This window comes from Centruroides sculpturatus, unplaced genomic scaffold, assembly GCF_000671375.1.
Source record: "Centruroides sculpturatus isolate CEXI.00-Female unplaced genomic scaffold, Cexi_2.0 scaffold746, whole genome shotgun sequence".
NCBI classification, from domain to species: Eukaryota; Metazoa; Arthropoda; class Arachnida; order Scorpiones; family Buthidae; genus Centruroides; species Centruroides sculpturatus.
Window position 1 is genome coordinate 386,338 of NW_019384898.1, and position 15,930 is coordinate 402,267.

At 33.0% G+C, this 15,930-nt stretch overlaps 2 protein-coding genes across 2 annotated transcripts in view; one reads left to right on the forward strand and one right to left on the reverse strand.

The window, feature by feature from the left end:
• The first annotated feature begins 772 nt into the window (after window positions 1–772).
• On the forward strand, window positions 773–3,816 carry LOC111631434 (arylsulfatase B-like). Its single transcript, XM_023375680.1, has 9 exons — window positions 773–1,137; window positions 1,327–1,486; window positions 1,556–1,668; window positions 1,744–1,854; window positions 1,917–2,042; window positions 2,106–2,232; window positions 2,302–2,598; window positions 2,661–3,085; window positions 3,155–3,816. The coding sequence occupies exons 1-9, from the start codon at window positions 1,042–1,044 to the stop codon at window positions 3,281–3,283; spliced, it is 1,584 nt and encodes a 527-aa protein (XP_023231448.1). The 5' UTR covers window positions 773–1,041; the 3' UTR covers window positions 3,284–3,816.
• Window positions 3,817–3,909: 93 nt separating this feature from the next.
• LOC111631436 (rho GTPase-activating protein 1-like) overlaps window positions 3,910–15,930 on the reverse strand; it is a gene marked incomplete at its 5' end in the record, with an annotated part of 39,258 nt that continues 27,237 nt past the window's right edge. Inside the window, 3 exons of the mRNA XM_023375681.1 lie at window positions 3,910–5,165; window positions 5,276–5,382; window positions 12,233–12,361. Of these exons, the coding sequence (XP_023231449.1) occupies window positions 4,995–5,165; window positions 5,276–5,382; window positions 12,233–12,361 (407 nt within the window). The remainder of the gene's footprint in view (window positions 5,166–5,275; window positions 5,383–12,232; window positions 12,362–15,930) is intronic.

Here is a 15,930-nt window from a genome sequence, read left to right on the forward strand (position 1 = left end):
GTAGAGAAGTTTTATAGTTTGTCCCTCTTTTGTATAGTTTGCGAACACTGGTCACGAGTGATATCACAAGTGGACGACTCGCCAGATCATCAAAGAAAGTCACGTGACCATAAGAATCGCCTCTGACGTCACGTCGAAAGCGACGGCATTACTTTAAATCGAGGCTTTACTGTAATTTGAAAAAATACCTACTTATAAGTAGAAAGCAGTTTAAGTATTAAAAAAAACTTTGGGACATCATGAAACGTTCTCTAGCACTAACGTAAGCGGCGGCCGGATGGCCGAGCAGTCACGGTGGCAGTCCACCGCTGTAGGGAACCCGAGCTCGAATCCGAACGGGTCGAAATATCCCAAGGAAATTTTCGGGGGTGGTCCGTCCGGATATGTCGGGTCCCGTCCCTCACCACCCAGCGCCCCATTGCGAGCCCGGCCGAACCCATAATGGGCTTGCCAAAAGAGGCCGTCTTAGTGCCCACAAGGCGGAGAGTTAAAAAAAAAACAAAAAAAACTAACGCCAGACCTTTTATTCAAGCCTATCAAGAGTTCGTCTAGGCCCACAAAGGGGCGGCTAATGACGTGGAAGGAAACCTGATCACCCGCGAAAAATTTTTGGATCGATCGCCCGGCTTCGATCCTAGACACATCGAAGCTAAATTAATCTATCACAAAAATAAAATTCTACTATCAATTTAATTTATATTCTCCAATTTTAAATATACAATAAATTCTGAAATTATTATATGAAATCGTATCTCCGATTGGTTAATAAAATGCGTAAGCAATTTCAGTCGGGAGTTACGAATTATTACACGAACGTTAGTAAAAAAAATCGTCAATAAATAAACACAGAAATAATATTTTATCGTATTTCTTATACGCAATAAATAGGACAGCAAATGTATTCCTCCATTAATTCCACGAACGGTTAAATTTTAACCTCTGGCATCATAATCAGAAATCAAAGGGCGATTCATGCCAGATAGCTGGTATGTGTTTGTATTACACAATTGAAATACTTTCGTCTTAACAGATGATTCTACAATGAACAGAATTAGGTTAGCTTCTTTATTGATTTTCCTCTGTCCTGTGGTTTCTGAGCAACCACCAAATATTATTATTATTGTGGCAGATGATCTGGTAAGTGTATTTATTGAGAAATTGTTTGTTGTTTTGATTTAGTGTTTACAGTTCTAAATTTCATTTGAATTGCAAGTTTTTATGCAATAGATTTTTTTTCTAGTTAATGTTAAGAGAAGGAAACTGAAGATTTAAAGTATAGTAACTATTGTTTTGGGTTATTTTGAAATTACTGAATACTTTCATTAGGGGTGGAATGATGTTCAATTCCATGGTTCGCAGCAAGTTCCCACACCAAATTTGGATGCATTCGGACGGGCCGGAGTCCACTTAAATAATTATTATGTCTCTCCGATATGTACGCCTTCCAGAGGAGCTTTAATGTCTGGGAGGCATCCGATTCATTTAGGTTAGTATTATCAACAGCATGCATTTATACAAAAATTAACCAATTGATATAAAATTAATATGACTGCAGGTCTGCAACATGATGTCATATATGCTGGTGAACCTTGGGGTCTGCCTCTAAATATTACTATTCTTCCTCAGCATTTAAAACGTTTGGGATACGCTACTCATGCTATAGGAAAAGTAAGCTCGCTTCTAAATATATACAAACAAATTCCACTACTATTCTATAATTATTTTAATCATTTAATCTGTTAGTGGCATTTGGGGTTTAATCGAAAAGAAGCTACACCAACAATGAGGGGTTTTGACAGTCATTATGGATACTGGACTGGCCATGAAGATTATTATGACCATACTGCAGAGTCGGTATGTTGACTGGCTTTTAGCATGTTTTTGAAAAAAAGAAATGTAATTTTTACTTTATTTAGCCTGTAGGTTGGGGTACAGATTTTCATAATGATCTAAAAACTATTAGAAATGAAGCAGGAAAATATGCAACAGATCTTTTTACACAAAGAGCAATAGAAATAATTAATAAGCATAATTCATCTCAGGTAGTATCTATTTCATTCATGAACAATTAAAAGATATGATTTAATGTGTATTTTTTGTTTTAGCCTCTCTTTCTGTACGTAGCACACTTAGCTGTTCACGTAGCTAATTCCTATAATTTATTCCAAGCACCACCTAATTATGTAAACAGATTTCCTCACATTAATGATAACAGAAGGAGAATCTTTGCAGGTAATTTTGAGTCTTCAAAATTTATCTTGCTAATAACAAAAATGTAATGATATTTTAAATTAAAAACAGGTATGATATCAGCATTAGATGACAGCATTGGTAAACTATTTATGGCTCTAAATGAAACATCTATGTTAGAAAATTCTGTAATAGTTTTTACAAGTGATAATGGTGGAGCAGCTGGAGGAATTGATCAAAGTGTTGGCTCTAATTGGCCATTAAGAGGAAGTAAATACACTTTGTGGGAAGGTGGGGTGAAAGCCAATGGCATATTTTGGACTTCCTTTTTAAATAAATCCCATTATAATTCTTATAATTATTTGATGCATATATGTGACTGGTTGCCAACTTTATATTCTGCTGCAGGTAAGTAAAAAGCAGAAAATAGATATTATAATGATATATATCTAATTATGTTATCATATTAGGTGGTGAAGTAAGTGATTTAGGTTCTATATATGGACATGATATGTGGAAAAGTTTATTATTTAATTTACCTTCACCTCGTGAAGAAATTCTCCACAACATAGACCCTATTTGGAAGAATGCTGCTTTAAGAAGGGGAGATTATAAGATTGTAATTGGAACAGTGTTTAATGGAGAATATGATGGATGGTACCCTACAATTGGAAATGAGAAACCAGATTGTACTTTCTCAAATACATCTCCGGTGGAAAATATTCTAAAATCAAAAGGATGGAATTTGGATAAAGAAAAAAGTTATATCATTACTTGCAAACAACCTCCTCCTATAAATAAAACACACGAATGTATCGATATACACTCTCCTTGTCTCTTCAACATTGCAGATGATCCTTGTGAATACAATAATTTAGCTAAATCTAATCGAAAGGTAATTTCATAAATATACTATTCAAATCCCATTTATTTATTTAATTTCTTTAAATTTAAAAATGTACAGATTTTAAAAGAATTAGTTAAAAGTGTTACGGCATGGAGCAAGACAGCTGTACCACCTGGAAAAGTTCCAGCTGACCCAGCGGCAAATCCAGTTTTTCATCAATACGCTTGGGAACCCTGGCAAGATTAGACAGTAAATTTGTAACAAAAGATAAAAAAAAATTCATTGTCATAATTTTTTTAATATATACAAAGTAATACAGAAGAAAATTATCATGGAACAAAATTAACATACAACAATAATGATATAATTAATATATGTATATTTATACAAAAAATTAAAATGATGAGAATATGTATCTATGCTGAAAACAGATACAAACAAATTCAAAATAGCATGACATATAATTTATAATATCTAACAAATTTATATTTCAAACCCTATAAACATATTAAGGAATAAAATTTCAATTGAGCTTTCAAAGAATCAGAAAAAAATATCTCATTTTATGATTAGCAAATGACTATGTATTCAATGCCTTGTTACAGAAGATTGCACAATTATTAAATAAAAAAAGATATATTATTTTTATCTGTGTAAATAAAACTGACTATTTAACAAGCACAATACACAAATTTGAAAATTAGTGCAGAAAGACCAGCTTTCTGTAAATTATTATTATTTTAAAAGGAAATTTGCATTATGTACAAAATTTATTTTAATCAGAAATATTCATAACATAAAAAATAATTTTAAGGGATGTTTTATATCTATACATATATTGAAAACAAAATTGTTTTGTTTTGGAATTTTTTTTATTACTACTGTTTTTGTGGTTAAAAAAAATATATATGTATATAAAAATGAAAATTATAGTAGATATATCTTGTAGCACCAAGTAATAAATATTTAGCCATCATACTCTTATATAGAGAAGGAAAAACCATAATAGGTAAAATGAAATAAGCAAAATGGTAAATTTCTTTGCATAAAGGTAGATTTTCCATATAAACAAACTTGTGCTGCATACACCACAAAAAAAAATATTGCAGTATGTACCTTGATAAAGCAAAGTTCAAAGTAAAATACTTCCAATTGATCTGAAGTAACCATGGTGCAGAAGTCTTCAGCTAAGTGCAGCTAATTATATCAAATTTTTAATTTTATATTTTAGTATTTTAATTTTATAGCAAATTAATGCTATGAAATCATATACTAGTTCTGTCTTCCAGAAATAAGGAGATCAAAGATTGTTTTTTTTTGTTATTTTTTAAGAAATTCATTTGATATAAAGTAATTTGAAAATTCAATATTTTAGATTGGCCATTATGAGCAATATCCCTGATTTGCATATACTGTAAATAACAACCAATCAACCATTTTAAAAATTTATTCCCCTCTCCCTAAAAAAGTTAACAAATATTAGTTATTAGAGATTTAAAAATCTCATTTAACTAATAGAAAACAAATTACATTTTTCGTATACTAGGCCAGCAATCTGGATTGCAGATATATTCCGAAGTGTTTAATTCCTAAAATAATCATGTTTTGCGATACTGTACACCTCTGATAAGTTTTTGAAATATTTATAGTTTAATAGACAAAACTTTGTTATTTACAGTATATAAAAATTTTCCATTATATAAATCATATGCTTTACAATACATTTTCATACAAACATGCAAGTGCAGTTAGAACACGGACATGATATGTACAGTGCAATCTTTGAGTTTGTCACTGGTCCTTTTACAATTAATAGAAATTTGTTTTACTTTAATTATTCAAATGTAAAATTTTAGAGAATATGCAGAACCACTAGGTTCAATCTGAATCTGTTTGGGTCAGGTTAATTATCATTAATAAATAGTCAGTATGAATTATTTACTTGTTCCCAAAAGATTTACTTTATAAATATCAAATTGTGATGTTTCAGTAGAAATTCTGTAAAATGATTTATATGAGATATGGAAGATAGAGAAGCCTGCTGGTTTTGTGACCATAAAAGATTTGGAGCAAATACAATGGCCAAATTGGAAGCTGTCATCTTATTAAGGTCACTGCAATCCATCACCTGAAATTAAATTTAATATATAATTTTATATATGCATGATGGAATGTAAAGTTCCAATTTTAAATATTAAGATTAAACTTTCTATTAACCAAACATAGTTTATAACTTACTTTTACAAGAAATTCTACTATAAATCTTAATAATTCATAATTATCTTCTGGCAAACTGTTTAGAATAAGTGATCGAGCAACTGGTAATTTTTCAATTGTATCCAGCTCTAAAAAAGATTAAAACCAAATTCTTTAATTACAAAACTTTTCTTCATTTTTTAAAATAAATTTTCATAAACCTGAAATTAAAAATGGCATTAAAATTATGTTAAAAATTTATAAAATTTATTTTCATTAAATTTTCTGACTTAATACTAGTCCTTTTCTTAGCCATCTCAATCACATACATCAGACATTGGTCAAGATATGTCAGAATGAGAATGATACACTCTGCAATCCTTATTAATTAATTATCTGTGTCATAATTCAAAGTACAGACAATAGATTCTATTCCTTCAATGAATTGTTACAATCATCATGTTGATTGTAACAATTGAACAATCAGGTTAAAAAAAAAACTACAAAATACAGATTTCATTTTCAGTCAAAAACATCTATTGCATTAAACTTCAATCAAATTAATAGTCATGAAGGAAGAACACATTAAATTGTTTTACATTAGGCTCAAGTTATTATAGCTAGTTTTTGAACAATCTTACTGGATAATGAACACATTAAAAGTTGTGTGTAAAGTTATTCATAAATGCATATGATGCTTAGATTTAAGACTTCTTGTTCAGAACAGTTGTAATGGGTGATCTATTTATCATTCACATCTAAGCCAGCCTGTGCATTCTTAAACTGTGGATTATATTATACAAGTTCTATATGTGTATATAATGCAAATCCAGATGAACAGCAATACTTAAGAATAACATTGCTCTATTAATCTCTCTCACAATCCATGCTGTGCATTTCAAACTAAAAATTGATCTCCATTAAGTCTTTCTTGGCAGCCTTAAGAAACTCATTGCTTGAAGAGAAAATGTATTAACATTTGATTAATAACAAACAACACTTTCAAAATTTGAGAGACAAAAATAAACTAAATAAAGTATCAATTAGCTCAGAATCACAACTACTGTATAAAATAATCAAAATGCCTATTTTGACTGCCATTTTGATAATCTTGTATAAATTGGCATTTAGGAGGCTGGAATCAATCTCTCAAATATCACCTAAAAAGACTGTAGAAAAACAAAGCTGGCTTTTGCAATTTTAAAATGGTAACTTATAAAGTTACCATATTTTCAAATTGAAGCTAGTCTAAATTCTAATCCAATACCCTAGTCTTAATAACCTTAGAATGATGACTTCTACCCACTTTTTAATAAAAGGTTTATTATGTATGCATCCTAAGTTCATGCAACTATCTACCAACTATTTAACCAGATAGAAACTATTACAGAAAGCCAGACAAAAATTTTGATGTCAATAATAATACATGTTGCAATTACAACAATGCCAAAAATGATCTTCCTCAACCTTGGGCATTGGCTCAAGCCCAGGATATTATTTCAGGGAGCAATTAGACATTTTTGGGTAGCTTTAGTGAAGACAACAACAACAACTTTTAAATATTCAATATGTAAATTTTGTATTTATACTGCCAATACAATAATTTCTGTCCAACATGCTGTATAAGGTGCTATCCAGATGTATCACCATTCATCATTGAAATCAAGTGACTGTTCAACATTTCAAAAGCTGTTATAACAAAGGGAAAGTATAACAATGCAGCAAAAAATGACCCCCCAGATTTTTACATTTTTTTGGACTTAGGACACCTTGAAACTTTCGAGAACTGCAAAAAATTTGTTTTTTTTTTTTTTTCTGTATGTATGGATATTAATAAGTGGGAAGCACGATTTTGTTCATCCTCTTTGAAGCTTAATAACTCCTGTGCTTTTTGTCAAAAATTTCTGAAATTTTGCAAGGTTTGTTTATTAGGGGAATTGATGTTATTAAATTTTGGTAGTTAAAGGTTGAGGGGAGCGAGATAATGGGGTTGTGTGTATCTTCAGTAAGGTCAGATTTAATGACAATTTTACTCGTTATTAACATTTGCAATTTTTTATAAAACTCATCCCTACCCTCAAAATTAAGCATTTTGCCATTTTATAATAGTTAAAAATATAAAGTTTTTTAAAATAAAATATCATAGTGGATGGTGCTGGGAAATTTGAGCAACTCATTGCTGGTTATTATAATTACAAAGACTAGGAACATATGGTCTTTATTAAACAGGGACAGTTGGCCTCTGTAATAGATACTTTCAAGTACAGACTTAAAGGCCTCTGTTGTTATACCTTAGTGTGTATAAAATGAGCAACAGCTTTCACTGGTATTAAGAAACAGCTTGTAAAGACAACTATAACAGTTTCATACAATGAATATAATGTCCATATCAAAAAGACAATGTCTAACTATCCAACAAAGTTCTGCATTTTATCTAAGTAATGAGTCAATAAAAATGACAAAAATCAGTTTACAGTTAGTCCTAAAATTTAGTCTAGAATCAACTTTTAGAACAATAATTTATTCCACTGCTTACTAGCTATATCTTTGCAATAATAAATTTCTTTCAATTTTTAAATAAATTTTGTTTCAATTTATCTTGTTGTTATACTTTTTAAACTAGGATGTCATGCAACTTTGTTGTATTGCAATAGAATTGAGGCAGAGCTAGAAAGAAGTGATTCCTGCAGCTGTTAGGCATAGAAAGGGGTGATCCTTGTACAGTACCTGACGAACTAGTTTCAGGGCAGCTAGACTTTTCTTAGTGCATTACTATTCAGGCTTCTTCACTACTGTGGGGTCCCAGACGAGGTTTGAACTCGAGTAAACTGTGAAATTCTTGCGCGACACAAAATGTAAACAACGAGACTCGGAACGGTTCAAGTATGTGTCAAACTATCTGTCAAGGTCTTAGTGGAAGACAAACTCACGAGCGCTCATAAACATGTATATCTTTGACTCGAGTGTCTATAAAATGTTGACCGAGATAAACCTTTCAAACAAAAAAAAAAAAAAAAAGGGGGAAATTTTTGATAGATGAAAGGTGAAAATGATTGTTAAATTCTTAGACGTCAAGAAATGGTAAACAACGGCCTGAGTTATGAGTGCAGGTGTTATTATTTTATAAACAGTCACCGAGCAGAGTCGACAAAGATTTATCAGATGGACACCTCAAATTGGACCTTTCCCGTGACCCAAAAAGGTTTCGTCTTGCACCTGGAGACAAAGGAGAGACCAATTGGGAAGTGAGGAATGGGACGAGGGACCAATCCGAAATGCAAACAGTGGGGAAAAAACTATAAAAATCAGAACTTCAAGGTCGAAAGAGAGTCTCCTCTGGATTAAGTCTACCGTTGTGATTTAGATTGTGTTGTGCAACTGCCGATCACCCAGGACGCCGCAGCTTAACAACAAACATCTGTATCGTCCAGTGATCCTTCTCGTCCACCTGGGCTGCGACCAATCACCCGAACTTTTGCTGTTCACAGGAGCACCGAGATTTGGAATTGTCCAATATCGATGTAAGCATGAATTCGAACAAATAAACGTGTTTTCTTTTGTAAAACACTTGTTCTTCATTTGCCTCCTTCGCCACCACTCACATATGCGGTTTCCCTTAGGCTCATTCTGACGCGAGATAGACTTTATTCCCCCTTAACGTCGGCAACCCTTACACTACCTCAGAAAAACTTTCCCTGTTGTCTAGCGACGGCCCCAGAGGGTCAGCACATACTGACTCTTCCTTCCATTTGCCTTCTACTATCCTTACTATCCTTTTCTCCTTTACTACACTATCGTGCTTACCTCTCTTCCTGAGAGGTTCCATCTGCTTTTTGACGCCTGGCTGTGAGCTGTGTGTCTTGTGTTTGCCGCCCGTCTCCTGGTGTGGGGCATGGCAATCTTTTCTCTCTGTTCTTGACCTGCTTGGTGCATCCGCAGCCACTCTGGTGAGTGTTTGTCGGCCATCTACTTTTCTCGCTTCCCTAATTTTTCTACCCTATATTTCTCTTACCCTATCTGGGCACCTCTACAATTATACTTGTCTGAGCCTCAGGACCAGTACCACTTGGTGGATGACAGGCTCACCCCCCCTTCTCACTTCCTTTTGACTATTTAAACACTATAGTATTAATTATTTTCCCTTTTTCGTAAAACTCTTCGTTTATTGAACTGCATCTCCTAAATTTCATTGTTGATAAGGCGTCTTCTCTCTGTCGCCTTCCACCCCTTCGACTGCGTATGCAGATAACCGGGTACTTTGCCTTCTTTCTGGATGGGCGTTAGGTGCGAGGTTTGTGCACTGGACTCGCTCGTCCTGTTTTATCGATGTAGTCGCTTTGGTCGGGTGGACCTCCTCGACTGTAAGCACTTCCCTTTCGTTTTTCTGGATAGTGGCCTCGATCCCGGTACTGGTACCCCTCAGTAGATCGGCAGCGGCAGTTCTGCTCTGGGGTTGCTGTCAGCAGTTGGCTTCCATCTTGCCTCCCGTGGGCGCCTCTTTGGCATGGCATTAGCGGGCCGCTGCACCTATCCCTGCTGCTTTTGTCTTATACTTATGCGTGTCGTTCTTCCTCTACATCTGGCCCTGAAAGACTCATTAGTCAGTCTCCAGCCAGGTAAAACCTGCTTCACTCTTTAACTTCAATCTTTTTCATTATCATTGATGCCACTCTCTCAAAACTCAAATCTAAAAATTCACATTTAAACTTTGCCCTTCATGGTGGTCCTGTCCAACACTTACCATATTTGGTTACCTCGTAATTGTCCCTTTTCCCTTTGGTCTTTGCATTTTCTGGCCCTTTTGGCCTAGCTTGACATGTGAAGTTTTACATGTGTTTGGCCTAGCTTAACATGTGAGTAAAACTTCACATGTCAAGCTAGGTGCTCAACTGGCTTGTTGACTTGTTCACCAAGCCAGACTCCCATTTTGAAAACTTTAACGTTTATTCTAAATTTGTTGGACTAGACCATCTATGGCTTTACCTTTTTACTTTCTTTTCCACAGTGGCTCTGGGCAAGTCAGAAAAATCAGGTTAGGCTATGTTAGGCACTAACAACCTACAACTTTCCTATCTTACTTTGTTTATCTTGCCTTGTCTCATGCATCCTCCAGCTCTGGTCATTCTAAGTTAAATTTGTACTCTTCCAAAATCTTAGACCTAATCAGTTGCTGGTTGGGGGTCTAGCTCTCTTGAGCTATCTCTCCTCTTTTGCCAACAATTCAAATAAACTTATTAATAAAAATTTAAAGTACCCAGCTAAACTCTAATAAAATTTAAATTTTTAAATTACCAACATTGTGCAAATTTTAATTATAGTCTATTTAACATCAAACCTTACATATTTCAAATTGTAACTTGTTCCCTAAACTTCTCAGCCTTATCTGGAGGATCCCTTAGTCACCATTACTGATACCTCTCTAGCACCTGGTGATAACCACCTTACTAACCCTAACAATTACTAACAGCTAATATACATATACACCTTTCGGCCTTAAGTTTAAATAACAAGTACAGACTCCAAACATCACGTAAAACTTATGAGCCCTGACAAGGGACTAGTTCAAATACATTATGAGCTCTCATGGGACAAATACCCTTTTCACTTTACACGTTATGGTCCCTTAGTGCTCTCTGAGCAGGAATGGGCCTCAGTAACATCAGACCAAAACTTATTGCGGTAAAAAAAAAGTACCCGACGAACACAAACAGGTGAACTTTGCACTTTCCAACATGGAGAGGTGATCCAAGAAGAAAGCAATCAATAGCGATTACATTGTTCTTGAATCATCTCTCCATGTTGGCATTGATTGCTTTCTTCTTGTATCTTGTTCATTTTTTGCATTATTTTCCATTAGGTGCATGCAATGCTGTTTTTATTTTTGACCCCTAGGTGTAAATTCCATTAGGCATGCTCAATTGCATCAGAGAGCATGGACATTGTTTTTGATATATGAGGGTATTGTATTATAGTGACAAAGTCATTGACTCCTATTTTTTATATTTAAATGGACCCCAATTACATTTTCGGATTCCTCAAAACAATTAACAGAAAGTGGTACAGTTTTATCAAAATTGGCCCATTAAATTTTGAGAATGAACTCGATTTTATAAGCCCATAGAAGGTGTGCTAGCAACCATGAAACATCACATGACAAAGTTGCACAATTCATGCATTATCACTTTATTGCATGTGCTCATGCTACTTTATATGCTCAAAAACAAACTCATGGACCGACATTTTTGGATTCCTCATTGCAACTAATGTAAAATGCCAAAGTTTAGTTAAAATCAATTGAACAGATTTTGAGAACAAACACAATTCTGTAAGCCACATAGAAGAGGCTTCACTATTGCTCTGCCTCAAAAATATTTTAGATATATATCTGTATTGCTATTAACAGACTACACTTTTTACTGTATTGCATAATTTCTAGAATTTGAAATTTTGAGTAATTATACCTATATAGGATTACTGTTTTAATTTTTTATGATGGTACAATAGATACTACTTGAAAAAGTCAATTTTAATACACATTGATAAATTTCTACCTACCTATTTACTTAAATGTAAGACACTTTTTTCAGGTTTTAGTATCTCTTAAAAGTGTCTAGTATCTATTGCAAGAAATCTACCAAACACAGCTGTTATGATAAGTATATAATAGCAGAAATTGCAATAAATTATAATCAATTACTAACCCAATGAAAATTTAAAAATTGTCTTCTATAATAATACAGAAATTATATTTTAAGATGTATTAATAAGTTTTAAACTGAAAATTTTAAATATATTTAAACATAATTGAAATTCTTTCAACATAAAAGTTTTTGGGTTAATTATCCTATAGCAATCATTAAATTGACAATTTTAATAAACTATGTTATTATTAATGACTTATAATTATTATTACACTAAATCTGTTTAGAATAACAAATTTAATTAATAAAATGACATTATAATTTATATTATCAATATTTGACTGTATTTTTGAATTACCTTGAAATGTCATTACATCTTCATATAAATCAAATGTCAACAATGGTTCTTCCAATTCTCTGAGAAATGACTTCAGTATCACAGCTGGAACATGAATGTCACTGTAATCTTCAAAGTTAACAGGTTTTCCTAAAAAAATTTCAGATTCATTTTATATACAGATGTATTTTATAAATCTTAAGGATATATTGAAATATAGTTAGTAAAGTTGCTTATAATTTTTTTTTATTAAATATAAATTGAAATTAGAAATTAATATTAAAAATTTTTAAATCACAAGTAATTTATTCACTATAATGCTGTAATAAAATTACAAATTTTTTTATAATTAAGAAATATTTAATATAAAAGTGAAAGATATTGGACCTCATGCTGATCAATAGATAAGCAAGAAACGAGAAAATTATCATCCAGACGTTAAACAACATACAAGTATCGCCGTAAACTACTAGCGCTTTCGACAACACTATTTTTGTCTTCTTCAGGCAGATGAAAACGGTTAATATCCTTTTATCGAATAATGATTTTGAACTACCCTAGCAGCAAAACAGCTTTGGAATATAACTAAAAATGGAACTAAATACAGAACACTTGAATAATATGCGCATGGTGCCAATGTGCATGTGCAAAAATTTTTTACATGAATGTGGAGCTAGTGACGATATCTTAATTTATTATATAAATTGACCCACAAAGAAGGCACATCCAGCATGGGGGTGTTGCATGGATTTAGCATGTCGGTAAGGAGCGCCTCCCATAAATATACGACGAGGCTCCTGTTACCACACTGCTTGAGTACAACAGGCAATAAAAAAATCTAAGAAAATGTACCTGAAATTTTTGCAAAAAGATCAAGAGCAGCATTAAAAAAGGAGTTCCAATTATTTGAAGAAACCAGAAAACGTACTGAAAGTTTGGAACTACTTTATAAAGCTTTAAACACAATAAAACCGACATCTGTTGAAAACGAATGTGTTCTCCTTGTCCAAAGACATTATTACAAAAATCAAAAACAGATTGTCAGACAAACTGTAAATGCTCTGATGTTTTTAAATGCCTATTTTAGTAAATCAGAAAAGATGCCTAATTGCTAGTTCATTATATTATTTATATGACTAATGAATAGAAATTAGGTGATGATTATTAATGATTACTAAGTTGGTTTTATAATTTTAAGATTTTACTGCCAAAAAATAAATCTATGATTATAAGAATTAAACATACGAACTGTTTAGACTTTAATTAACATTATAAACATTAGGATTTGATTTTATGTTCAATAAATGTTGATTTTTACTAAAATTGCCTTTTTATTGATACATCTCGCCAAAAATGAACTCGATTCTAATTTTATTCTGAGAAGTCTCGAAGTCCCGTGATGTTCCGGGATTTTGATCGTGGGTTGTCTCGTGTCCCAGGACTTTGAGAATGTCGAGACTTCCCAAACCCTAATAAACTTAGACCTAGCATAGCCCGCCACACTTACCGCTGAGTGAATAGCTTTAAGCTTGATATTGACAGCAGCTTGATTGGAAGACAACAGAAAAGCCCTTCTAATTAGAGTTGATGTAATGCTGTGGTTGGTATGCAGTGGGAGTGTGAGATCCGAAAGGCCCTGGGTCTAATTTGTGAATTTTTATTAAATATGTTTAAATATCGACACAAAATATTACTTCGATTGGTGAAAAAATATTGTTTTAGACGTGGGAAAAACCAGATAACAAATGTTATTTCCTTTCCACAGAAGAGAACATCCTCTGTTTTTCCGTATCTGGTTAAAAATCTCGCTCAGACGGGAAATGGTTACCCCTCATTCATCCCCCACTCGTCCGTTCTCACGAAAGAGTTACTGGACAATGATTGGACGAAATTTGGAAATAAAAGGAGAGATTAGTCAGAATTCGAGGAGTTCTTCGACAGATCCGAAGCATACAAACTCCACATACGCAGTTTTTCCTCCTGATGGCCAACGCCCATAACGGAGTCCGATAGACCAAGTCCTGAGTCTACACTTAGAAGAAGTGATATCTTTATATTTGTGCACGAATTGATCTCCCATACGAAAGTAATATGAACTCTATCTACAAGGTGTCCTATATCTACAGAAACGAAGACGACAACTAACAGGTCGTATGTTTAGAATCATTTGTGAGCTCTCTCTCTCGAACGCGCATTAGCTTAGATCAAGTCGTAGTCTATAGCTTGTCGTATAATCGTTGTATTTGGTTATTTGTATTCGTTTGTTTGAGATTTATTAAATTATACTTATGTTTTATTTTATCAGAATGTCTCCTCAATTTATTCCGAATCAGATCGCAAACGCGTGTTAATCCGCGTATAATAAGATTGATTAACTGGTGTCAAGGAATCCTGACGTAGATCCGAATCTCGCGATTTGGATCATTATTAAAAGCCCTCCTATAAGAACATTTAGGATCGGATCACACGATCTGAAACCTGGAGAACTAGTTTTACCAACTGGGTGTCGAATAAGTGGTACAAACAATCCTCCTCGAATTAGTACCCCCGGCTGATCTCACAGGAGGGATTAAAGGGGGTATGCTGTTGAACTTATGAAACACAAAGAATAATATAGTACCCTGGGATTTGGTGACCTTTAGATCTAAAAACACAATTTCTCCCTTCTTTTCCTTTTCCCAGGTAAAACTGATGTTAGAATAAACTTCCGTAAGATAACTTTTGAGGACATGGAAATCCTCCTACGTGTCTTGCCATGCTACAATAATATCATCATCCACGTATCTGAGATATAATAGTGGGTATGCTATCATGAGGAAAAAGCTAAAACCCTTTGCTCAACATGCCTCATGAGCAACTTCGCCAATATAGCAGAAAGCGGTGAGCCCATAGGAACCCCTTGTTTCTGCAGATATACTTTCCCGTTGAACTGAAAGTAATTATTTTCTGTGATAAAAAGCAGAACCTCATGAATTTCTAGAACTTGCTGCGCCGTAAAATACTCCTTGACAAGCAAAGCATTGGCAAATAGTTTGAAATCATTATTCAATAAAAGGATATTAACCATTTTCATCTGCCTGAAGATGATGAAAATAGTTTCATCGAAAGTGTTAGTAATTTATAGTGATACTTGTAAGTTGTTTAATGCCTGGATGATAATTTTCTTGTTTCTTGCATACTTAATATAAAATATCCTAATATTAAAACTTTAATATAATTTTTATTAAATCTAATTTAATGTTATATTCACGAATTCATCAAAATAGTCATTCATAAATGTTAAATAAACTTATTATTTTTACAATCATCATTTTCAGTAGAAATATTTCATCACTATTAGACTTCAAAACTAAAAAATATTTTATATTTAGTAATTATATTTTTGCAATTTACCAAATACATTATTTTTCTAAGGTAAGAATAAAAAGTCAGATATCAAGCAATAGTTTGCAATGTATATTCCTTTGTATGTATGCATTGCATTATCTATATATATATAACCCATTCAACGTGCATTGCATTATCTATATATATATAACCCCGTCTGTCCCGTAACCGTTTGATAACGGACACTAGAGGCGCCCCTATCGTGTGTCATATTTAAAACATTCAAATTAAATTAACAATTTTAATTATTATTTAAATGAACAATATAAATTATTATTATTCATTTGGCCAATAAATTATTATTTGGTCAATATAACAATATAAATAATTCA